Here is a 26,097-nt window from a genome sequence, read left to right as displayed (position 1 = left end):
TGTCATTACTACACCGACACATGTAACAACAACTTCTCTGTTTATCAGTTTATCATAAGCATAGATACTGATGTACACACGCAGCCGGCACGGTATACGCTGGAATAAGCGGCCATTGCTCTATCTTGATTGCTTATCCCAACACTACTAAAAAATACCACGATAATGTTAAACATAGATCTATGTCTAATGCAAACGTGAACTCATTCTGCATGCACATATTAGGACAAGATTATCATCTGTCTACGCCCAGACAGATGCGAATGAGAGCTATCGTGAATACCTCTCCATATTTGCCAGCCATTGCAACACATACTTTCCTTGCGCCAGCGCTAAATCTTGTAGAAAAATACAAGACCGTCGGGTAAGACAGGAGCATATAAAAATGATCAAGAAAGAACGTCGGCTATTTAAGAAGTTTCTGCATACAAAAGATGCTAAGGACTTCGAAACCTTTAAAAGCTTCAGCAACAAACTAATTGCCGAATTAAAGAAGGCAAAGGCATCCTAATACGGCAGCCTGTTTTCTGAGATTATAGAATTCCGAATTATAGAACCCTATCAATAATACTTATTTGCCCCAAGAGAGTTGAGAAATAAATTTTCGTCCACGTTAACGCTATCCTTCTGAATCGCAATGTACTTTCAGAGTGTGAGCACGACTTTCAACGTGGAAAATGTACTGCAAAGACGGAGTGTACTTGGGCGCGGGCGCTCGTAAGGCGGGAGCTGGGGGAGAAGACAACGAGAAAGAGAATAGAACAGCGGGCCAGTATTTCTAGCTGAGTTTCTGGCGGTTACATTGGCTCTACGAAAAGTGCACTCATAAATCTCGGAAGTTGTAATCGTAACGGATTCTTTGTCATTATGTTCAGCTCTCACTGCAAATAGTGGCTCACAAGTTTCGCGTACATTCCAATGTCTTATTCCTTCTAACTTAAAATTAATTAGATTGGTATGGGTGCCTGGTCACAAATGATTAGTTATCAATGAATTAGCTGACAGCTTAGCGAGAGCTGCCCTTAGTGGTCCAATCCTTCCGATTCTTCCTGTATCAGCTTACATAACCGCGGCTAGGTTCATGAGACGGGCAGTCATGCAAGACTCCTGGAACCTGCCATTAACAAATCTAACTGATTATCGACACCTCCTATTTCCTTGGAACAGAAAATTCTGCCATAATAGAAAACTTGAAGTCCTCTTTACCAAATTCAGATGTCGCATTCCTACATTAAACCTTTATCTACATCGATCTGGTCTGGCGCCCTCCTCCTTGTGCTCATACTGTGGTGAAGACGAAACAATAGAACACTTCTTCCTGTCATGCCGCCGTTTTTTCTCATTAAGAAAACATGCTTTAGAAGAAAAATTTAACAGTGCTGGATTAAATATTACGATACCCATATTCTATCCTTTGGTGCCTCGTCTCTCGGACATTGTCATAGGGATGTTAGTGCAGCTGTTCTGGGGTACATAATTGAATCAGGACGATTTCCTTGCTAAATTATTAAATTTTACATGAATAAATTCCTTTCGTCATTCGAAAATTTTCAAAAGTGATCCTTATTAGACTCCGATAATTGTTTTCCTTCAATCACCCGATTCTTGGCCAATCCCCCATAGTGGGTGCGAGCCACTTTTGAAGGCAAGCAAGCAAGCAAGCAAGCAACAGCGGGCCCAGGAACGGGTGCTGTCTCTGTGTCTCTTCCTTTGCAATGGCGCAGTCGACGAAAGCCCAATCTTAAGGCGCTCCAGCCTTAAGCACCGTACTGCGGAGTCCTTGCGTTCTCCCGCATCTCGCCGTCCTGGGTCCTTATGGCGAGGGAACGCCGTCAACACTTCCGTTGTCATGGATGCCTCACCTGGGACTCCCTAGACCTCCGATCCGCCAAGGCATGCCGTCCACGCTGCCTTAGACATGGATCCTCGCCGTCGTAGGTTCCTCCTGCGGCCAGGGAACGCCATCCACGCTTCCCATGCCCTGGATCACTGCCCCATGACAACATCGCCATCTCAGCCAGCTAGGGATGCCGTTCCCTCTCCCCTGGCCATGCTTCCGGCTGCAGTGAGTACCGCGGCCGCCACCAGTCCTGGCTCAACGGATGCCGTTCAGGCTCCCTTGGCCATTGGTCCGGCTGGCCCGAATACTGCGGCCGCTGCCGCCGCCTCAGGGTGCGCGGATTCCACCCCTGGCTCAACGGGCGGCTCAGTCGGCAGCTTGACGGACGTCATGCGAGCCATCTCGCTGCTGTCGCAGCAGCTAGACTGCATCGTTTCGACCACCTCCTGTTTCCCGCTAGCAGCCTTACCATCGCTGGCTGCCTTGAAGCTACCGGAGTTCCACGGATTTCCGAATGACCCTATTCTATGGGTACAAGCAGCCAACGCGCTCGGGGCACGCCATGCCTGGCCAGACAGCACGATATGGCTGGTTGCTGGGGGCGACTTCGAGGTGGTGCCAAGGCGTGGGACAACTGCGAACGTCACAAGTACCTGTCCTGGCCAGAATGGAGCGCAGCTTTGGTGGCTGTTTTTCGCCCTGTCACGTGTGCCTGCAACGAGCCCGACCATACTGCCCCGCGGACGGACACCACTTTGACGCGCCAGTCGTGTCCTGCAAGGCCTCCGCAGAGAGGCCTGCCGTTTGCCCTGCCGCCGACGCCGGATCCCCGGGTGTCGGCGCCGGCCCCACCACAGACGGTGGGAAGCGCGTGGCGACTACGGCTCCCTCATCGGGCCACCACCATGAGACGCATCACGCTCCAAAACCATCGGCTCCACCACAACCCATAAACACGCAGCAGACCACCACTGCTGCTTTGACTTCGCAGTCTACGCCAGCCGAGGTGCTGCGGCGGCAACCCAGTGAAGCTTCGGAGCTGTACCATCTCGCCGCTGCAGCTGCACCCGGCAAGATTATAGTAGATGGGCTCGCAGCCTGCTCCGTGGTAGACCGCGGATGCGAGCCATTTTTTTTTTCCACCGCAGGTCTCGGTCTCTGCGTGAGCTTCTGACACTGCGCCATCACTTTTAGAGACCGTGAACACTTTCCGTTCACAGCAGTCGGCGAAGCGGCTCCCAAATTCATCAATGCCGGAGCACATGAAGGCACCAGCTCCTTTAGTACTTGAGCAGCTAGCTCTCCAGGAACCCAATATCTCCACCGATCGCAGCAGGCAGAACCGTCCGGACCCGCAAGATGCTAGAATTACAACGCAGTCATTGGCCGAATGCGTGGCTGTTAACTCCGCGCTGGGTGAGGCCTCGCTGACAGAAACGAAGGCAAGTAACACGCCTGAGCTCATCATCATCGAAAACTTGCCTGCACGCGAAAGACGCGCACGAGGCCTCAAGACGCTCAAGACACCATAGCAAGTTACCATCATAATACAGCCTTCCCTGCAGGATGCCTGTTGCCCGAAGCCACCACCACACCAGGGGAGCTGTAGCAGCACTTCGGTATCTTCTAGTATTCAGCAGCAACCAGCCCCAACACCCCCTGGTTCCAGCACCACTGGCGGTGGCAATCCTTCCGTTCCGATTCCTGCTACCAGAGATCATGGTTTGGCGTTCAAGCAAGCGTCAGCGGCCATTGACCAGAGCCATCCATTACCACGGTCGCCTATTTGCGAGAACCCCCCTGCTGCACGTGTCGGCGCGGTCGCTGTTAAGCGTAGCATTCAGGCAGGTGTCGGAGTGCTCCCTTCGGAGTCAGTGCGGCGCCCAAGGCATAGTGGCCACCGCAATGAAGCGCCGCTTCAGAATGGCTCCGACTGTGCCCTCCAGTCATTCAGAGCATCACCATCTGTGGAAAACCTCTCAAACTCTTCCTGTGATAGTCCTTGAAAACCCGAGGTAGCAGTCGCACCACTCAAAGTAATGAACGGAGCACCCTTTAAGAGAATCTCCTCAACTTTGGCAGAAATTGACAATGCTGAGCGGCGGGATAATCGTCGGCGAGACCTGCGACCAGCGCGCAACAGCCAGTGCCGCCCACCAGAGAAGCTGGTTGCGCGCTGGACGGCTCCCAAATGACGACTTCAATACCTGGGCAAGCTGCGTGGTTCCATGCGCACGGGAAACTTGCAGCGTGGCCGAGTGTAAAGACGAAGTGAACTTGGCCGCGGACGCTCGCAAGGCGGGCCAACGTTGGGGGAGAAGACGACGAGAAAGAGAATAGAACAGCTGGCCCAGGAACGGGTGCTGTCTCTATCTCCTTTATTCCGTTACAGTACTTAGACTGCACTGTTAGCTCAAAAAGAGTTGATAATTAAAATTATCGAAGAAAGAAAGCTTACCCGTGGTATGTTCATTGTGTTAGCAAAGCATTTGATAACCTAAACCATGACATTTCGCTCGAAAAGCTAAGCGCTTATGGTGTGCGTGGCATGGCTCATTCACTGTTTCATTCATATTTGTCTGACAGAAAACGATGTGTCGCTATTGCCAAGCCCTTTTCTCGTAAACCTATTTCTTGTGGTGTACCTCAAGGAAGCATTTTGGGAGCGATGCTCTTCAATATCTACATGAACGATATTGCTAAGATTAGAGTGTGCGAATATTCAAAAGGTTCTAATATCGAATATTAAATTTTTAATATTCGTATTAGATTCGAAAAATAGATATTCGAAAATGTTCGAATATTCGGTTGGATACGAATATTTGGGTCAAATGGCCTATATTGCTGGCTTTGAGGGAGCAAACAGGGTTCTTATCATTTGTTTCTATCTATCCTAAGAATATTGTAGCGATATTGTGCCGAATTATGTGATGATTTCGTGCTGTTAGCGAGATTTCGCCTGTAAAGCACACTTAGCCACTGAACGACTAAACTATGCGGGAAAGCCAGCCTCTCAATAGCCAGGGGCACGGGTTTGCGTACAGCGAGGGCGCACTTTCAAAGTGATAGCTTTAAGGGCTCCGTTACGCAATGAGCACGGCGCCAACGGCGCTGAGTGTGAGCGAAAACTCGCTAGCAATCCCAGCGCAGCGCGTGCCGCGTTTCTACCAATCACAGAGCGGCGCGCGCCCCGTGCTTTCTACAAATCATAGCGCGGTGCCGCGGCATTCCGCGGTGCCGACCAGCCGGCCAAGCGAGGAAAAGAAAAAAAATGTACGCCGAAACTCATCTGGGAGTTGTCTAAGTATGCGTAAGCATTGTGCCACATACTCTTCTCCACGCAGCCCAGTGTCATTATCAGTGTTAAGAAACTTGATCCGGCCAGTACAAACGACAACGCTGCGACGACACGAACTGGTGCGGACGGCGGCGCAAGATGCATTGATAACGCAAGCAAAGTACTGCAGGTGGTGGCGACAGGTGGTCTGATGACGTTCCCATCATCATAAGCCGTCATCGCTAATTAGCGGCTTGTCCATCCGTGTCGAACCATTATGAACCGTGATTAAAGGGCTCCGGCGGCGGCACGGACCGATCAAACGTACTGTGGCACGGCCGTGCGGACCGTATCTTGAAAGCGATCTGCGAAGTGGACAGAGCGTGCCGACTGCTGATAGCTCCACGCGCTGTGTTTTCGCCGCTTCGTGTTGAAGAGAGACGCGCGGGCCCATATCTTCAAAGCGATCTGCGAAAGGGGTTGGGTGTGGCGGGTGCTGAGACCTTCGTGAGCGCTGTGTTCTCGCCGCTTCGTTCGCGTTGAAGCGACAGGCAGCACGAAGGTAAAGTCGCTCGCTGCTGCGGGCTCTATCTAGAAAGCGATCGTCTTATGGGACGGACGGACGGATGGTCAGTGTCAGTTTTATCGTTGGCTAAGCATAAAAATGCTTACACATTTAGAAAGAACCAGAACGATCGCCTTCGTGCATAGCGTTCGCCGCCAGCGTTTCCCGGTAAACAGCTGCAGTTGCCGGGAAGGGCGAGAAGCAGTCAGGGACCTTTGAATGCTATCGCGTTGTACTCTTAAAGGCGAAGCTTAAGCGTCTCCCAGTCATTTTTCTTTTATTGTGATAGCAATTATATAGACACTCCGAGTTGATTTCTGCCATCGGCATCGCCATCATCGTCACCGTCGCCGTGAGGTTCCGATAAAGTCCAACGGCGATAAAATCGTCGCCGCCCGCCGTACGCATGTGTGTGCGAGTGAAAGCGTGCGAGGGCAAGCCGGCAATTGCGGCTCACTGTGGCGCACGCGAGGAAGGAAGGAAGGCAGGCCGGAAGCGCGCGGTCTTCTTTCGCGCGCGAGGCACGGGGGCGAGGAGACGGAAAGGGAGGGAGGGAGGGATGGAGGGAGGGAGGGACATGCGTTCTGCTCCCTCGGCTGTTGCTGACAGCGGGGCCGCGCGGCCGCCATGTCTTGAAATCTATCTGCTATGTGGGCGAAGTGCACGCCCACGCGGGCCTCATCTTCAAAGCGATCAGCGATGGGGACAAAGTGCGTGCGCCGAGTGCCGGTAGCTTCGTATGCGCTGTGCTTTCGACGTTTAGTTCGCGTTGAAGCGAGACGAGAGACAGCGCAAAGATCTATTTGCCCGCTGCTGCTGGCGCACTTTCTCTCCGACGTTTTGACAGCGAGCTTGCGTGGTCATGAGGGACGCCGCTAGGGGGACATGGTGAGCGGGCGTGTGTCACGTCGGCTCCGTCTTCATGCAGTGATTTCGAGCGGCAAATGTCGGATCGACCAGAGTTGGTTAAAATCGTCAATCGCAAGCTGAGGGGACTCTGCGGACACCAGAGTTTTGTCCGTAAGTGGATTTTTAACCATTTTAGAGCCAAATTTCTGCCAGCTCGTTGTGCCGACGCGCTAACCCTAACGCCGGCCACTAGGCCTAACAAGGGCTAAGGCTTACCAAGGCCCCCGGTGCCACCGCGTCAGCTATGCGGCAGCCAACAGGCGGTATGGAGATCACCGTACAAGGTCGCAGCACCGAAACGGGAGAGCTCGACGCCACGGATTGGATCACAGTACTCAACAAATGCAACCTCGAGCAGAAATGGGAACGGAAATCCAAGCTCGCCTCAGAAGAGGTGAAAGTGATCGACACCCCACCACCATCACTGAAGCGTGACGGCAAACAGCAAGCGGAGAAATCGATCGCCTCGAACCAAGTGAAGCTTCCCGAGAACGGCTGGAGAATCATTTTCCACCCCAAGAGAAGCATGGTAGTCAAACAGTACGATGGAGCGACCCTGACCGAAGCCATCCATATAACCGCGAATATTGAATGGAACAAGGCGTGCCAGCTCGTCAAGAACGAGAAGCAATGAATTTTTGTCTTCTTCACCGCCAGCACGGAGACAAGAGACAAAAGCTCCTATGCCTCACACACCTGAACATTGAAGGGAAAGTGCACGGGATGACTGTTCACCTGGCAGTACCCGACGACTTCTCGAGAGGAGTCATCCACGGAACATGACTCAACACCTCACTGCAAAAGATCAAGCAGGGGATAACAGAATATGAAGAGAATGCCAAGGTGCTGGAGATCAGACGTCTAGGACAGAGCAAAACCATCATGCTCACATTCAACACCAAGGAGCTACCGAGGAAAATCAGATACCTAGGTGCCATCCTGAACTGTTACCTGTACAAGAAAAAGTACGACGTATGCTACAAGTGTGGAGACCTGGGACACTGATCCGATGTATGCGAGAGCAAGGAGGAGAAGTGCAGGGGCTGCGGCATCCCCAACCCAACCGAGAGACACGCCTGCAACCCCACCTGCAAGCTGTGTCACAAACCGCATCCCACCGGTGACAAAACCTGCAAGGAGATCTTCAGAACCCCATACATCGTTAAGAAACGACAATGGGAGAAGCTCCGGCAAGAGGAGGAGGAGGAGTATAAACGACGAGAACATCGCAGCAGGCGGGACGAGAGCAAGACGCAGGCCACGAGCAAGGAGCGACTCCGGTCCACATCCTTCCCGAGGCTACCACAGCAGGCCACCACCACCCCGCCCAAGAAGCAAGGGGCACCACCCAACAAAACGGTAGGCTGAGAACCGGGGAATTCCTATGACTCCGACATAGTCGGAGGGCGCTCAAAGAGCAAATGAAATAACAACACGAAATGAAAAACAGCAACAGGAGCAATGGGAGCTTTACCAGGAACAAACACAAGTTCAGATGCAGGAGCTCCGTAATCAGGTCACCGAGTTTCAAAGGAAGAACAATGAGCTCAAAGCTCAACCCAGACAACCAGAAGCGCCTAAGGAGGCCGTGGACGATAAGTCGTCCGAAACCAAGCCAGAGGCGGCTGCACCGCCAACGACAACGCGAGTTAAAAAGACCGATTCGGGCCTTGAGAAGGCTGAGGGCAGGGTAGACAAACTTGAGGTAGACATGCAGTAACTCAAAGAGGTAGTACAACAGATAGCCATAACTACCCAGCGTAACGGGGAGAGGATAGACCAACTCTCAGCCGAGCTCAGCCAACTAGTCACCCGAATAAGAACTAGAATGGACCAACTGGCAGAACAGCAATATCAAATCCTTCTATGGTTCAATCATGGCCAGACTCAACACTATGGCAAACATAATATGGCATTGGAACTGTAGGGGCTTCACCAAAAAAAAAAAAGAGAAACGTTCTCGAAGCCTAATTAGCGAGACGCGATGGTCCCGACAACATCGCGCTGCAAGAGTGTGGAAAACACGCTAAACTGAGCGGATACGAAACGTACCCAGGCCGGTCGCCAAACACTCAGACTGTTGCCCTGGTGAATATGAATATCGCCGTCATGCAGCATGAGGTAGGATGCACGCAGATTGACTACGTGGTTACGGAGATTATACCACAGAGAAGGAAGGAACGCAGCCTGCTAGTCCTGAACGCCTACAGCTTTGCTAAACTAAGGACCTTAAAGACTGTGGCTTCAGGGAGCGCTTTGCCAAAGCGCAAACACTGGTACAAGGGCAGCAGCGTCTCGTCATAGTAGGGGATTTTAATGCGCCACACCAAGCATGGGGATACAACCACTCCCAGATAAAGGGGAGGGAGTTATGACACGCCATGATACAGTGCAATTTAGCACTTCTCAACAATGCACTCGAAGCGACCCGGTAGGGCAACAGCTTGTCATACGACACCACCCCCGACCTGGCCATGATTGGAACGGACGTTTAGGCTACATGGCACAACATGAGAGAGAACCTAGGCAGCGTTCACATAATCGTAGAGATCGTTCCGCTTCCGCGACAACGGGGGGAGGGGGGAGGAAAGGTTTCGGGGAGATCACCGACATAGCTGAATGAACCATTAGCATCAAGCAGGCGTGCAAAGAGGCTGAGGAGGACTTCTAATGAGATTAGGAACAAGACTGGGTTGATAGCCACATAAGACAACTGTGGCAAAAGAAAAACGAGGCAGAAACCCAGCTTGCCCAAAAAAATGTGGTTGATCCCTCTTATATAGGAATCGGTATAGAACACGAAAGTGAAACGTGTCTTCAATGACATGCGGCGGCACCACATGCTACTTGCTCGAAAGCTACAACGCGCCGCAACCGACTGCGCTTACGAACGCGCATCCAAAGTGCATCCGAAGCGCAAGCGACGCGCGATGCGCCGCTCGGTTAGCACGGTCCCAAACAGTGTCGCCGTCTGGTGGCCTCCGGCGGAAGGCATCACCGGCGGTGCCAGCGTCTCCCATTAGAAACGCCCGGCGGTCGGCACACTAGTAAGTATATTCTAGGCACTATAGTCGTAGTGATGAGACCACCGAAGCGTTCACTGTCGGTGCGCGTTAGTGTCATAATGCAGTACTTCTCTTTTCTGCTCGTAGGCGGCGGCACCGCCCCGAGCAAGAGCGCAGGTACACGGAGGAGTGTTAGATATATAAGGCGCGTCTGTGTAGCTCTCTGCAATTGCGTTTGTGGCGCAATGGGTTAAACGCTCGGCGATCTATCGTCGCGGACCGAGAGGTCGTGGGTTCGATTTCCAAATTTTGCATGTTTGTGGAACTTTTTCTTCTGGTTTCTTTCTTTGTATTATGTTCGTGTACATTGTAAGCTGACGTATTTCCGTGACGGAAATACGTCACTGAAGTCTTGGTGGACCCCGGAATAAAACACTTTCGTGTTAAAAAGTGGCAACCATAACCTCAGACGGAGAATAGGAGCTCTCAACAAGGAACCTGAGAGCCATGCCCAAACACTAAGCAGACAACACTAGAACAACATCTGCGACAGACTAGACGGGCAATTAAGCTCCGTCACCACCTGGAAACTATTGAGACACCTCCTGGACCCAGACAACACCAAAGCTGAGACTAGGCGAAAAATGCAGAGTAATAAACAATTTTCAGGTGTCGGAGCAGGATATGATCAACCAAATAAAAGAGAGGTACATAGGGGAAACAAACACCGCAACATTCCCCGACTATAACGGTGAAAACAACGAGGAGCTAGACCAACCAATAACCATAAGGGAGGTCCAAGCTGCCTTAAACAAGCTCAGAGGAAAAACCGCACTGGCCCAGATGGGGTCAACAACAAGATGCTTAGAAACCTCGATGACAACTCCCTCCAGCAACTAACGGAATTCATGCAAAAGTGTTGGGAGCGGGTGGAGATACCCGCGGAGTGGAAGAGAGCAAAACCTTAGGCCAATAACGTTGACCTCCTGTGCAGACAAGCTCATGGAGCACGTCATACCGAACAGGCTCAACGGATACTTGGAAAGTAAGGAACTCTACCCAGACAGCATGGTTGAATTCACACAAATATCCACAAAAGACGTCATGCTACAACTCAAAGAACAAATATTCGAAAGGGAAACTAGCGACTCGAGAGTTATAGTGGGACTCGACGTCAGCAAACCGTTTGACAACGTTAAACATCAGGTGATCCTGTCACAAGTCAATCACCTAAATCTAGGAAGTAAGCTATACAACTATATCAAAAGCTTCCTCACGAACCGAACGGCGAACATAGAAATCGGGGGCACAATCAGAGAAAACATTAAGCTAGGCAACACGGGAACACCGCAGGGATCGGCGTTATCCCCTACGCTCTTTAACATTGCAATGATCGGGCAGCCAGAAAGACTCAGAAAGTTAGAGGGCCTCTGCCACAGTCTCTACGCTGACGACCTCACCCTTTGGGTGGACAGAGGGGGAAGCGATGGCCAAATAGAGGACACCCTACAAAGGGCAATCTGGAAAATGGAAAGCTGTCTCAGACCCATAGGGCTAAAATGCTCGCCGGAAAAATTGGAGATGCTAATCATGAGCAAGCAGCAGGTCAATATCCAGCTCCTGGTCAACAACACCCCGGTCCCAAGGGTGGACAAGATCAGGATACTGGGTATGCGGATACAAGAAAATGGGAGACACCGAAACAATAAACAGACTATAGAAGCCACAACCAACCAAACCTGCAGGCTTCTCAAAGGATAGCAAACAAAAACGCGGGGATGAAGGAGTCGAACCTACTTAGGCTTACTTAGCTGCGTCTCACCCCGATCACCCATACTCTCGGACGGGTGCAAATTAAGTGCTCTCTCTCTCTCTCTCTCCGCGGTCATCGAGCGAGATGTGTTCATGTTTACCTGTGCGCGCGCGACACAGTGCTTGTTAATTTAGTTAGTAAGCGAATGTTTACAAGTGTATACGGGCGATAACACTAGTATCCTTAGTTCGTATAGTTGTCTACTGATTTGCTGTCGTAATCGACGCTTCGCCTTTCGGGCGAAAGTGCCACTTTTTTTTTTTTTCTCTCGTTCGCCGAGTGATCGGGGCTAAGCTCCGCCTTCACTGGCTCTGGCGTCATGATGTGATGTCATGTCGTCTACTTTCGGTTGTCTTGGAGCCAGCGCGTGAAGCCTCGCCAACCTCTCCGCTAGCCGCCTGGCCGTCGATCCCCCGCGAGAGCTATCCAAGCAGTGTGCGTTGCGACAGTCTGTCGCAGCGCCGAGCGTCTCCAGTATTCCGGTAACAGCACGCAAGCTGGGCGTTCTGGCGGATTGGCGGAGGCGTAAACTAAAGAACTAAAGCCCCTCCATACCACTGCCGCTGTGAAAAGGGGCTTTAGCCTAAACGTGAACGGCCGGAGCGGCCTAGGGTGCCTCGATGCCAGCGCCGCCGCTTTCTGGCTAGTGCCATCCTTTGACCACCCGCGCCGCTGCTTTCTGGCTGCGACGCCATCTTGAATAACAGCGAGCGGTTGCGATTGCTTGGTGCCGGTGCTTAGTTCGAGACACAGTGCGCGCGGATGCTTCGCTGACGCTTCTACTTGCTGGACAGTGTTCAGCCGCATGAATGACAAGCTTGTCAAGTGCATCGAGTCGACATGAAGGGCTGTTGTGTTCCCATGTGCACCGGACCGACGCGTAAAGGGCTTCGTTGTTTACGCTTCCCCCGGGACCCAGAGCGAAGGAAGAGATGGGAAGCCCAAGTAAAGCGGTATCACTGGAAGGCACCTACGTTCGCGCATGAACTAAGCACTGCACCCATGCTGTCTGAGTAGCCTATGGTTTGCGAGCGCGCGTCGCATAGGCTTTTGCCGTTTTGATCGGCGCAGTCGATGCGAGTAGTACCCTTATTTTAAGGACTGACGAAAATGCTTCGCCGCGAAATAGTCTTACATTAGCTACAAATCGTTATGTAAACCACCTATTTTACTTTTTCACGGGAAGCACACATCGTGTGTCTTTTTTTTTTTTCCCCCCTCAGTTTCTTTTTTCGCTACTGGTTATTTGGGACTAAAGAACGCAGTGCTGCTTCTGGGGAGAGCGGCTGTTGTGTACGTGGTAAGCGAAACATTGTGATTTTCTCTGATTTCTCAGCAGATATCTTGCGGATCTCAGGTTGTTACGTTATATAGCTGATTTTTTAGACGAATATATTTGTAGCGTGTGGTGCTCGTAAGCCGATGGTCATTCGTGCTCATTCCCTATCGCAGTGGGTACTGTGACGGTCTTTAAATGCCTGTGCACGGTATGCCCAGGTGTAGTAGAGTTAAGGGGCATCATGGGACCAAAATGTTTCGGCGCTTTCTGGCATTGTGTCTGTTGTAGCCTGTGCATTTCTTCGAAACGTGTGAAGTGAGGTAATACAGCATTACTTCTGCGAAAATTTATTTTTAAGCACTGTAATGGTTTCTCTGTATTTACAAGGCGACTTTTCATATCAATAATCACTTTTGTTGTTTGTAATTGTTGTTTGAATTGTACTTAGAAACACTTTGAAGAGGACCAGTACGAGGGAAATCGACAGGATTGGCGCCGTCTGTTAAAGTCAACAGCCCTACATCATCATGGACTATATTTTCGAAGTGAAAAACATTGATAATCTGTATTTGACTGTGTTAGTTTAATTTACGGTTTTTGTACGCGATATGTATGCAGTGTTGTTTATTTTTTCAATGTAGTTATCAGTGTGTTCTAATGGTTATTTATAAAATGTTCTGTACTCGCCATCGATGTGTTTGGCTGATGCGACGTATTCGATGGTAGCTGACGTATTCTGGCTGGATATTTTGATTAATATTACCCGCGGTTGCGTTTCTTGTTTGTAACGCCTCTCTCAGGAAAACTTTTAACCGACTGGACTCGAGACTGTTCTCACAGTCAAAGATCCTCGGACCGTGGCCACATCCGTCACTGGCATAAAAAGCGATTCGTGCACTAGTACTGCACTTGAAGTGCACCGGTTTGAGAGACCGCTTATAGTTCTCCTGTGCACCCTCCCACGTGCACTCAGTGCTCACTCTCTCCCTCTTTTCCGCTTTCTATTGCCCCTTTCTCTTAACCCAAGTGTGGGGTAGCAAACCGGACGCTCGTCTGGTTGACCTCCCTTTCTTTCCTCTCCTTACTTTCTCTCTCTTCTTAACTAATGTATGTGTCATTGCTCGGACAATGTGGCTGTGTAATAGTTAATTTGACTGCCCTAATAAATATTGGTTGATGGGGGGGGGGGGGGCGGATTACTTAGTATGTCTTCTTTCTGGTGTTATATTATTTGTTCCTTCCAAATGTATGCAGTTCTGCACGCGTGTATATTGGTTAATGCTTTATTCTGCTTTTGTTTTGTTTATTTTTTCACACTTAAAGGATCCCTGAAACGGTTTGGACACATTTTGTAGACGCGTAGGGTACAGCTACAGTAAAACATTAGCGCCAAAATTTAAGTGAAGCGTCTCATATTAAGAGCGCTATGGTCGTTTACAAGTTACCCTCCTCCCTAGACATGCTTTTACTGCGATAGCAATTATATGGACACTCCAAGCGCATTTCTGCTGTCGCCGTGGTCGTGGACGTCGCTGTGAGGTTCCGTATAAAGTCCAAACACGGTAACAACGTCACCGCGAGCCGTACGCTGTATGTGCTAGTGAAAACTTGCGAGGGTCAGCCGATGATTGCGGTTCAGTCTCGCGCGCGCGAGGGAAAAAAATGTCACAGTTTCGCCCTCAGGGTGAAGCAATGAATGCGATAGCAACACAGCAATGTCATACGAAGTAAGGTGAGCGGCTTTGGTAGCAATATGAATTGTAGTAAACATGAGCTGATTAAGTAAGCAGGTGTGCTGCACCGTAAGTAGACCGACATGAAGAGAGACTCGATGACCACGAGAAGGCGCCTGTGAAACGGTGGTGTTGATGAGAAGCGCTTCCCGTGGGCAGCGCGTGCGAAGGGACACACCTGTAGCGCTGCACTGCCGATCCGGGCAGCATTGCATGTGTAGCGTGCGTTGGAAAATGTGGCCCGACTATTACTAACTGAATGAACAAGCGTGGTGTGAGCGCGCACAAACAAACATGAATAGATCACACTGAATGACTGCAGAAACGACTGTCAAAACGCTGGCAGCAAGCCCATACGCCGCAGCGGGCGAAGGTACGTGCGGTCAATCGCTTCAACGGAAACTGAACGGAGAATGCACGGCGCATAAAGGTCAGAGCCGTGTGGAGATAAGAGACGGTGCCGGCGAGCGACGAGCGCGGTTGTTGGCAGAGTAGAAGTAGGCAAGTTGGGCGTTCTGGCGGATTCGCGGAGGCGTAAACTAAAGAACTAAAGCCCCTCCATACCACTGCCGCTGTGAAAAGGGGCTTTAGCCTAAACGTGAACGGCAGGAGCGGCCTGCACGGTGCAGCCACCTGGTGGCGCAAAACTTAACCAGCCAAACACAGAGCCCCTATTACTGTAACCAAGTGTAAAACATTACACAGCATTTAAAAAGACATGCTCCCGATTACGCCAGCAGCAAAGTAGAATACACTTGGCCACTCTATTTTTGTGTGATTAAGTTTTGTGCCACCAGGTGGCTGGCACTGTGCAGGCCGTTCACGTTTGCACCTACGCTCATTCAGTAAAACGCCCAGTGCGCTTACGCAATTGCATTGACCCGAATACCGGACAGGCTAAAACTCTCTAGTGTGGCAGTAATCCTCCAGCGTGAAGTGACGGCCATAAACGCGTGCATCCTGGTGCTGATTGGATACCGAAGTCCGTTACGCTGCAGCCCCTCCGCTCGCCTGCTGCGTTGCATAGGGACACGATGTCGCAACTTGAGATATCGCCGATCGCTACGTTTGCAGCCCGCAACGCAAAAGGGCGATCCATGGTGCTCGCGACTAACACTGACCGCGCAGCTCCCGTTAACACGTAGCACGCTGTAACGCAAGCAGATGACACTTGCTGTCTGCGGGAAGTGCTTGAGTGTAGTGATAAATTGTCCTTATGTATTCTCTTTGTTACTTATTTTATTGCGATAGCAATTATATGGACACACGAAGCGCATTCCTGCCGTTACCGTCGTCGTCGCCGTGAGGTTACGTCTAAAGGTTCCGCCACGCGCCGTATGCTGTATGTGCGAGTGAAAGCGTGCGAGGGACGCGCGCTTTAGGGAGAGCGAACGCGCGGAGGAGAGCAAACACGACGTCTTCGCTCGTGCGAAAGGCCGTGGGGGGATGGGAGGGAGGGGAGGCGACGTTTAGCTGTGGCACTGAATGCGTATCTTGCGACCGGGCGCAAGGGGAACTGGCGACTCAATCTCCCACGCGAAACGAGAAAAGCGGGAAGGCAGCGCGGTAGGGAAGGTGCGCGGCTTCTAGTTTGCCAGGAACTGCGTACTTTTACTTTGCGCGGCTGAGGGCTGTCGCGCGCACCGTATCTTGAACGCGATCTCCACACGGCTCTGACCTTTGTATGCGCTGTGCTTTCGACGCTCAGTTTCCGTTGAAGCGATAGACTACACAAACCTTCGGTCACTGCTCTGGCCGCGCTTGCTCACGACAGCGTTTTGACAGTGCTTGTCTGCGGTCATCGTGTTTGATCTATTCATGTTTGCTTGAGTGGGCTGACACCATGCTTGTTAATTCAGTTAGTAAGCGAATGTGTCCAAGTTTATGCAGCCCATAAAACTACTATCCTTACTCCGTATACTCTACTAGTAAATTTGCTATCGCAATTCATGCTTCGCCTTTCGGGCGAAACTACGACTTCTTATAGAAACAAATAAACCAACATTCCAACAATTACGAACAACATTCGTTCACCATAATGTTGGAAACATTATCGATGACGCGACCTGGGTAGCCAATCGGATAGCTCGCTCAAGTGACGTGACATGGGCGACACGCGTCAATTGGGGTGGGGCGGCTGAAAACTCAGGGGAGCGTCGCTGCTGCGATAGGTAGTGATGTACATTTTTAAAACCTTATAATAAATTACAAGCTTTACGCGGAACGCTTGAATGTGTCACTTAATGATCAGAAGGACCAACCCTAACCACTCAGTACGTTTGTACAAAATCGTCAAAATTGTTTCAGGGTCCTTTTAAGTATGCTGCTTCCTTGAATAGAACTTACAACGTAAGAAATTAATGTGCAAAAAAAACAGTAGGAAAACAGGTCATTTCTAGTTTTATTGCAGAAAAGTTCTTAGGACGAAAACCACAATGATCTTGTTATTAAAAAAACTTTTTTTTCTGTTTCCTCTGAAAGACAGGACTTAAAAGCCTTAGCTTCTCTTAGCTTGTTCATCAGTGTTGCGCCTTTGGAGCCGTCCGCAGCGGTTGGCCGATCCAGATGCTAGTGCAGTCTACAGTTCCCATGAATCCATCAACGTGATTCTTTCTTTGTCATTCGGAATTTGGTCAGAAACAGGCCATTCCACCCGACATCAGCGACACGCTGATCGCCCGTGCCAAGGCACTGCTGGGCTCCTTTGGTGGGAAGACGACTACACGCTTCGTAGACGCGGCAGAGTACACAAAAGAACACCGGTTCACGGCGGTAGTCATAGACGTAAACTCCCGGCTTACTCACGCGTGTAGTGTCAGCACGGAATACCCAGATACAGCGGAAGAGGTTGCGATTGCGCTTGCGCTTACCGACGCCTTCTGCGAGGTAGTTTTTAGCGACTCACAATCCGCAGTTCGTAACTACGCGCGGGGGCGCATTGCCTCCGAAGCTCTTCAGATCCGAAGGAAAGGTGGTCGATAGCACCGCGATCATGTGGTTCCCAGCGCACGTCGCCACCCCCACCGACGAGGGCCCCCCTAACTTGAGTGAGGTGGCACACCGCTCTGCGCGAGAACTGACTCGCCGCGCAGTCTGAGACACCCTCTTCGAGTTCGGACCTCCTGGTGCGAAACACGCGAGAACGCTTAGTAAGCTATAATGATATCACCAAGCACTACCAGTTAGGCACGAGGATATTGCCCCCACCTCACCCCAAACTGAAACGTTGCCAGCCCGTCGTCTGGCGACAACTGCAGACACACACCTTCCCAAGTCCGGTGCGATTGCAGCACATTTTCCCCACGCAATACCCGAGTGCTATTTGCAAGTTATGTCAGGCAACTAGAGCGACACTCTCACACATGTTGTGGAAGTGTCCTGTCGTAGCAGCGAAAATGGCAGTAGCTCCGGAGGCTCTTGCCTCGAAGTGGGCCGCCGTTCTGCGCAGCTCCAACCTCAAGACACAAGAGTGGGCAGTCCAGCGGGCCCGGGAGGCGGCGACGAGGCAAGGCCTCGAAGTCCCCTCATGCGAGACCTGAGCCCGGGTCATTAAACTTCGCCGGATTTGAATAAAGTTGTTTCCATCCATCCATCTTTGTCATTCCATCGTAATCATGTTGTCGTAATGAAATTGTGTTACGGCACCATTGTCATGCATTCATTGTCATCCGTCCTCGTGATGCCATCGTGGTCGTTCCATCGTCATCACTCCCGCTTCATCGTGCAATTGTTATCATGCCATCGTCGTCGTATAGTCGTGAATCCAGCTTCGTCATACAGTCGTCGTCATGCCGTCGTCTTCATAACTCGTCTTCATCTCATTCTCATCATGCCGTCGCCATTACACTGCCATCGTTATACCATCGCCATCATTACAGAATCGCCATTTCGTCGTCCTTATGCAGTCACCGTGGTCATTCCAGCTTCGTCATCTCGCCACAGCGTCATACAGTCACTGTCGCGCGATCGTCGTCATTCCATTGTCATCATGCCATCGTCGTCACTCTGTCCTCGTTATACCATCGTCATCATTCAGAATCCTCATCCCAATGTCGTCACGCCGTCACCATATCGCCTTCGCCAGCGAGCTCTCTAGCATCGCAGAGCACGTCGTTGTTTAAACGGGTACCCTATAAAACATCCGTGACACTGAAGTGCCATAGAGAAAGCTGGACCTTCAGACTCCCAAGCGACTCTGCGAGATTCAGATCTGGAGCGAGAACACCTAGCCCGCACCACAGCTAACGCTTAAACGTTCGCATTACACACTCGATCTAACCATCCTGTGATATTATTGCGATGGCAATTATATGGACACTCCAGGCGCATTTCTGCCGTCGCCATCGCCGGCGTGCGGTTCCGTATAAAGTTCAAGGGCGATAAAATCGTCGCCGCGCGTCGTGTGCTGTATTTGCGAGTGAAAGCGTGCGAGGGTGAGGCGTCGATCGCGGCTCAATCTCGCGCATGCACGGGAAGCAGGCGGGAAGGAAGCGCAACGTCTTCCAGTCGCGCGCAACGCTCCGTAGGGCGGGTGGGGAAGGGGCCGCGTTTTAGTCCCGGCGGCCGCTCGGGCCGCCGGGGCCGCAAAGCTCCGGGGGGAGGGTAGGGAGTGCGGGGGCGTTCTACGCAACGCGCGCCCGCCCGGGCCGCTGTATTATGAAAGCCATCTGTGGCGGGGACAGATTCCGTCCTGCGCTGTGTTTTCACGGCTTAGTAAGCCGTGAAAACACGCTCTTACTTACTCCAGCGTTCTGACAGCGAGTTTCCGCGGTCATCGAGTGAGATGCGTTCATGTTTGCTTGTGCGCGCGTGACACCGTGCTTGTCAATTTAGTTAGTATGCCTGTCACAAAAGAGCGCGTAATCAAAGTCGCACCGTGTGTCACGCAAGTCAGCGAGAGAAACACGCTGGCTCCACGGCAGCTTCAGCAGAGGGGGAGAGCGCATACACCTCAAACAGCCGACGCGACCAACGGAGTCTAGACGTCTAGAAACATCGACGAGGCGACGGTAACCAGAGAGAAAGAGAGCGTAGCCAAGACACCTTTTCACACGGCGAGTCGAGAGAGAGATTACTACAGCGTGAGCGTGCGCCAACAGGATGAGTTATCACCCCACCCCCCTCGCAGAAGCTCCGACGGCGGCGGTCGAAGTAGCGAGAATTGACTAGAAGATTCCCACGCTTTGGCCATGCTACGGGATCACGACTCCGATAAGGTTCGAGAACCCCGAGCGGAGACTATTATATAAACGCCGTGCGGGAATCGGAAGAGGGACCAGACCGCGCCGGTGAAGAGATGTAACGTGAAGACTGAGCGTCTGCGGAAGAAGGGGATTCCCCGGCAAGCTAGTCGACGAGTTCATCGAGCGTCTGCATTTGCGGAAGAAGTTCCTTCTTCGAGATTTTCCCCGAGCTACGCCGAGATCGTCCGGCTCAAGACCTGCACGGGTCAATACCATTGGACACTTAGTGTTCCTATTCATTTTGTACTTTACGTGTTGGACTCTTAGAGCTTGTCGTGAATTATTTTCCTGTGTTTTGTGAATACTCATCTGATTTGTATTGTGTTGTGTCTAGCCTAAGTGTGCAAGTCTGTGTGTGTAACTGTCTGGTGTGAAGAATATATTTTGTTGTGGGCTCTGACTCGGTCTTTGGACATCAACCGGCGTTCGCTGGCGCACCAGGAGGGCCCATTACTAATTGTCCTTGTTTTCGTGGGATTGTTTTCGGAAGCTGAAAAGTCGGCTTTGGAATTTGGTCCGGCGTTGGCACCTCGTTCACATGGTCTGTGACAATGCCTATGTTTACAAGTTTATACGGCCGATAAAACTACTATCCTTACTTCGTATAGCTGTCCCCTAATTCGCTATCGCAATCGATGCTTCGCCTTTCGGGCGAAACTGCGACTTTTATTTTTTCTTGACTTTAACAGAATTGGTCATAAATTCTGTAACTTACCTGAGCTCTGTTCGTTTCTTTACTATCTTGAATTAACATTTGTGTGCAGCGTCACTACCCACGTACCCGCCGTGCTTGTTTAGTGGCTATGGTGTTGGGCTGCTGAGCACGATATCGCGGGATCGAATCCCGGCCACGGCGGCCGCAATTCGATGGGGGCGAAATGCGAAAACACCCGTGTACTTAGATTCAGGTGCACGTTAAAGACCCCCTTTTGCGGCTCGAGGTGGCGTTTGGCCAAGAATCCACCAAGCCCATTGATGAGTACGTCCAGTAGTAGGAATAAGGAAAAATGGTTTAATTTACATTATGTACACTGACCCCTGGCATGGAAGCCCACTCCATCAGGAGCATATTAAACGTCTGAGTTCACCTCAGGACACGTCAGAACCGCCCAGTGAACCAAATGTGTCCGCTTATAAAGCAGTCGTCTTCCCTAGTTGACCCGACTAGGGAATCTGATGACCTTGGTGCGGCCAATCAGAGGGTTTTATTGTTCACAGAACTCCGTCTCTAATGTTGCATCCTCGCCCTCGCATCTGCTGCAACTGCGTGGCCATCTGGGAAACCGAGATAGTTGCCGTTCTCACGGTAGTAATTCCTCGAAGTTGGCCTCTCGCATCAATCCGTGGCATCTCCGTGACGGTCAGCTTGTCATGGTCGGCGCCGGGCACTGTTGCCGTCTGGACGGTGCTGATAAAGGGGTCTGCCTCGGCGCAACACCCAAAGGATGCGCACTGCCGATTTGGGACGCTTGTCTGCCCGTCACCGTCGGTGTCGGGCGCTGTCGCCGTCTGGGCGACGCTGATGAAAGGGGCTGCCTCGTGGGAAACGTCCAAGGTATGCTCTGGTCTAGGTTGAGACGTAACACCCAGGTGGTTCAAATTATACTGGAGTCCCCCCACTACGCCGTGTCTCATAACCAAATCTTTGTTTTGACACGTAAAACCCCATAATTTCACTAACCACGTAAGTGTAAGCAGACATATATCATATGCGCGAGCGAATAAGTCTTAATTTGCGCAGAGCCAGTGCTCGCAGAGCCAGTTATGTCACTCCGAACATGACTATACACACTGGTATAATTGTTGCTTATATGTGTCGCTTAGTGCCGGGTGTCTTGTCGCTTATCATGTTTTATGTTGTGTGGTTATCTATATTAGTATGTTCTGTTAGAGCGCCGTTGCTCCACTTGACTTTTTTCGTACTCCTTGAAAGCTGCAGTAAGAAGGGGGTTAAATTTACTTTAATTAATTAAATTACATTATGGGATTTTCCGTACCCAAAACCATGATCTGATTATATGAGGCACGAAAGGAGTCAACTATGTAACAGTTTTTTCTGTAAAATTTCTATAAATTTCTGAAAAGACCGTCAACAAAAATCAGTGAAACTACAGAAAAAAAAACATTTGAAACGTGAAAGCTATGGTTATAAAATCACCATACTTTTTCTTCTTTTTGTTCTAACATCATTTTTTACAGTAGTTTGCAGTGCACCTCCGTCTATCCCTTCTTCTCTTGGGTCCATGTTTCTTGGGTCAAGGCATATCATGCATGCTGCCCTATTGTCTCACACGCAATGGCACTACCAACGCCAGGCCCCCTCCCACTCCTCAGCTGTAGCTAGAACAGTTCTCCAGGCGCACAATACAGGCACGCTTAGCTACTACTCCTAGCGGCCACATCAAACTTACCGATTCATAATAATGATGCAATTTCAGAATATTCGAATAACGACTTAGCCACCAACGGACGCAGAGGAGAGAAGGTGAGAGGGGTCAAACATTGGTCGGTTCGTTCGCGCCCATCAGCAGGCACGCGTGCCGCAATACAGGTGATGAGGTGAGCGTGCTGTCACTAGAGTGACTGCATGTGCTCCCATTGGCGATGGGGAGCATACACAGTAACTTTAACTGCTACCGGAGCTATGAGGCATGCGTGAAGTAGCCTCGTGAACTTGCCTCGCAAATACACGTTTCACGCGCAATTCAGAGTCTCTTAGGCACGAACGCCTGCATTTCAATTCACGGTGCCTGGCGTTAAAGACACAATTCAGTTACTTAGTAAAAACTGCATTTATTTATTTATTTATTTATTTATTTATTTATTTATTTATTTATTTATTTATTTATTTATTTATTTATTTATTTGTTTGTTTGTTTGTTTATTTATTTATTTGTTTATTCATTCATTCATTCATTCATTCATTCATTCATTCATTCATTCGACATTTGCGCAACAGGGTTGTGCTGTAGGGGAGTCCCTCACAAATATTTATGAATGGAGCATTGTGATGAAGAGATAAATGCATAAAAATATGTGCCGAAACCATCAACGATGACTGTCAATGTAACGGAATAGCGCGAACGAACAAACGAACGAACGAACGAACGAACGAACGAACGAACGAACGAACGAACAAGCGAGTGAGTGAGCGAGGGAACATTTCCCTTGCGAAGTCCGACCACCGACCAACCTCAAAAACGGGCTAAAAAGGCAAAAAAAGCTATTCACCTAAAAAAAAATTACACCGACATAAATAGAGCACAGTTCAATTACAACTGGAGTCATATGCTGCGCCAGCCTATAGAGTTCACCAAACAAAACAAGAATTAAAACCGTTTTCAAGGTCTGTAACAAATATATTTAACTAATGTGAAAAATGTCACGGACATGCACACTGATGAACTAATAGCCTCAAGCTACCACGCAAGTGCAGCTGGTGTTGACGTTCTCATAATTAGAGGCCGGATTATAATCATCTGCTTATTTGTTCCTGCGCGCCAAGGCCCCCACCCTCCCGGTGTATAAGCATGAATTATGGGTTAAGAAGTGGCTTAGCATTACCTTTACAGAGCCTAAAATGCCTATTTCGGTCGTTTGTGTCTATATGTGCCTATTTTTGCTTTTAGCACCTTAAATGCTTTTTGGAGCGTTTTTTAATGCGATAGCAACTATAGCGACACTCCAGGCGAATGTTCGCCGTCGTCGGCGTTGACGTCGACGTAGCCGTGAGGCTCCGTATAAATTCTATAAGTGCAATAAAATAGCGTGCGTGTGTGCTATGCTGTAGGTGCCAGGAAAAGCGTACGAGGGCGAGCCGAGAAAGCACCCCCTCTTCCCGGGCGCGCAAGGGGAGGGGGAGAGGAATTTGAGAGATAAAGGTGCAGCACTTGAATAGGTGTGTTGCCGGCTGCAGCTTGGAAAGTCTGTTGACTATAGACTGCGCTGCCTGTGCTAGGCAGAAGCATTTAAAAGTTACTGGAAGTACCGTCGACTGTAGTTGCGCGGTCGCCTTTCTCGGCTCCTCCGTTTTTTTTTTTTTTTTTTTTTTTTTTGTGGTTGTACACATACGCCAGCCAATGGCGGCGAACTCTGCAATAGACCAGCAAAAAACTCTGCTCCTCTGCAATAAACGCTGCCTTCCACACAGCCCCACCCCACCCCCTTTTTTTGCACTGTTTATTTAAATAAGCGTATTCGCAAGGAAATATACGCTCCTCTGCTCCAGCGTGGGATAAGTAGAAAAACACCCAATGAAGCATAAAGTGAGCGATATAGAAAGAAAAGCGGTTAACAAAGCGTTCTTGTGAACAGTTCACGAGTCACATGATTGTGGCAGCAGCTGCGGAGAAAAGTTTATGCAAAGGTGCAGTCTACCTTAGACAAGAAACTTTTTTTTTTTATGTTCAAGGAAATTTGGGAAGCTCTTACAAGTGAACACTCCAGCATCCCAGAGTGCTTGAAGCCGTCAAATATACGAAATTCAAAAACATGCCATTCACCTCTGTTCGTGTTGCGTGCTCGTTTTCAGCCGGCCATGATCAGTCTGAGTGAGAAAAGGCAAAATATTGAATCTCACGAAAACGTACATTGTTCAACGCTTGGTTTCTTACTGGAACATTTGTTGCCTTCAATTGATTAGACATGGATGTTATTTTATCTCATTAACCGCTCAGCCGCTTTTCTAGCCTATTTTATATTTTTCGTGCTCGCACCATTCCATACGCCAGTGTACGCAGCGATGTTTGGCCAATTAATATACGCTATACCTGCTCACAGTGTCAGCACAAATGCATTAAGTGTGTTCGCTGCAGTATGCGGATTGACAAAAAAAGGCGGCCTCTCGTTTGCTTAGCGAAGCCCTGTAAAACAATGGCTTGAATAACACGACTGCTGCCTTTCCAATCTCACAAGTGAATGCGACACGGCAGTTTCTTACCATTATATTAGGCTCACACATTCAATACATAAAGGAGGTCGTGTTTTCGTATATTGTATAGCCGCCTTTCATGCTAAATTGAGGCTATAATTGCCCTTTTTAGGTGTTTAAAGCCCACACTGACAGTGCCTAAATATCCGGCCTCTACTCATAATCAACGCAGCGAAAAAAAAACATAGTTCTAAGCTTAGATGAATTAACATTTAAATATTACTGGTTTAGCGTGAAAATGACACTAAACAGCAACAGCAAATCAATTCATTGTGGTGAAGCACTCTTCATAAACTGTATTTTTATTCATTTGGTAGGAAAGGCCCAATCATTACTGGAGAAACAGAACGTACTTTCTTAAATTTCGCGTTGAAGCATCAGCGACTGTACGTCAGTGTATGTCACAGATCTCGTAGTTTTTTTCTAGGATGGATTTGGAGCACGAACGAAAGGTTCTCGAAACTTGCTCGAGTGACTCTTTTGGTTCCTAATGTGATGGAGTCCTCCTTTATCGATAAACATCCAACTAGACCGCAATTAACGCTGCCGAAATTCATGACGGTAATGCGAGCTAGTGCGTAAACTTCAGGGCAGCGGCGCCACCAGTCTTTGGTTTTCTACCGTTGCAGTTTTGCTGTTGCAGAAGTACAATTTACTAATGCACCCTAAATGATGGCGAAAACGCATTTATCAAGAGGGATGACCTATGAAGGGATGGCGCAAGAAGAAGGAGGAGAAAAGAAGGGAAGGATGTTGACTAGCAAAGCGTCTGGTTGGTGACCCTGCGCTGGAAAGATGAGAGGGGAAGGAAAGGCGCGATTAATTCACGGACGCGCAATGTACCGCACGTCTCGTATCAGTGAGTCTAAATTGCTTTCCAGTCTGTAGGAGAGGAGAGTGCGATATGATAATTCCTCTTGAGTGTTCCTTTAGCTGGAGCAGGGAAACTCTCCTGTGATATAATACGAATATATCCACACGTTTAGCACTTTGTCCTACTGCTTCACACAGCGCGGAAAGACACTAACTACGTTCGGCTACGCACGTGGAGCAGATTTTTTTTTATTCCTGCGTAACGTCGCGCCACTGTGATAAGAAAGTTGGTTTTCAATAGATGCTTACAATGACAACAGTGTGACCTCACTCTGTCTGCTAAAGTAAACAAAGACGAAGAAACATGTCGCAATCAGATAGTATACCAGGATAAGAGGTGCCTTCAAGACTGTGATGCTCGTAAGAGCTTGAAAGTGTTTGTAACGAAGGGAGTAGTGCAATGTTTAGTAGCTCGGAGACTGGATTTCTGCGTCTGCTACAACGGTGGCTCACTTGAGTACAGGTTTAAACACGAAAGTAATCGGGCACAGACATCAGACACGCTCTGGAAGCGGTATAGACTATTTTTATGCTCGATTTCGAGGTTTCAAAGTTATAAGACCCCGCGGTGAAGTGCTCCGGACCCTGTGCTCAGCTTAGCAGTAGGGCACTATAGCTGCAGAGCCGCTT

The 26,097-nt window shown here is 49.8% G+C and overlaps 1 protein-coding gene across 1 annotated transcript; it reads left to right on the top strand.

The window, feature by feature from the left end:
- The first annotated feature begins 2,507 nt into the window (after positions 1-2,507).
- Positions 2,508-3,014, top strand: LOC119455986 (uncharacterized). The gene has a single exon (XM_037717550.1). The coding sequence runs from the start codon at positions 2,508-2,510 to the stop codon at positions 3,012-3,014; it is 507 nt and encodes a 168-aa protein (XP_037573478.1).
- The last annotated feature ends 23,083 nt before the right edge of the window (positions 3,015-26,097 follow it).

This window comes from Dermacentor silvarum, chromosome 1 (assembly GCF_013339745.2).
Source record: "Dermacentor silvarum isolate Dsil-2018 chromosome 1, BIME_Dsil_1.4, whole genome shotgun sequence".
NCBI lineage: Eukaryota > Metazoa > Arthropoda > Arachnida > Ixodida > Ixodidae > Dermacentor > Dermacentor silvarum.
The sequence above is the reverse complement of the archived record's forward strand: the minus strand, read 5'-3'. Positions and strand labels throughout refer to the sequence as shown.

What these genes read in the sequence shown, in the direction of transcription:
- LOC119455986 (XM_037717550.1), top strand. Translation starts at nt 2,508, where the DNA reads ATGGAGCGCAGCTTTGGTGGCTGTTTTTCGCCCTGTCACGTGTGCCTG.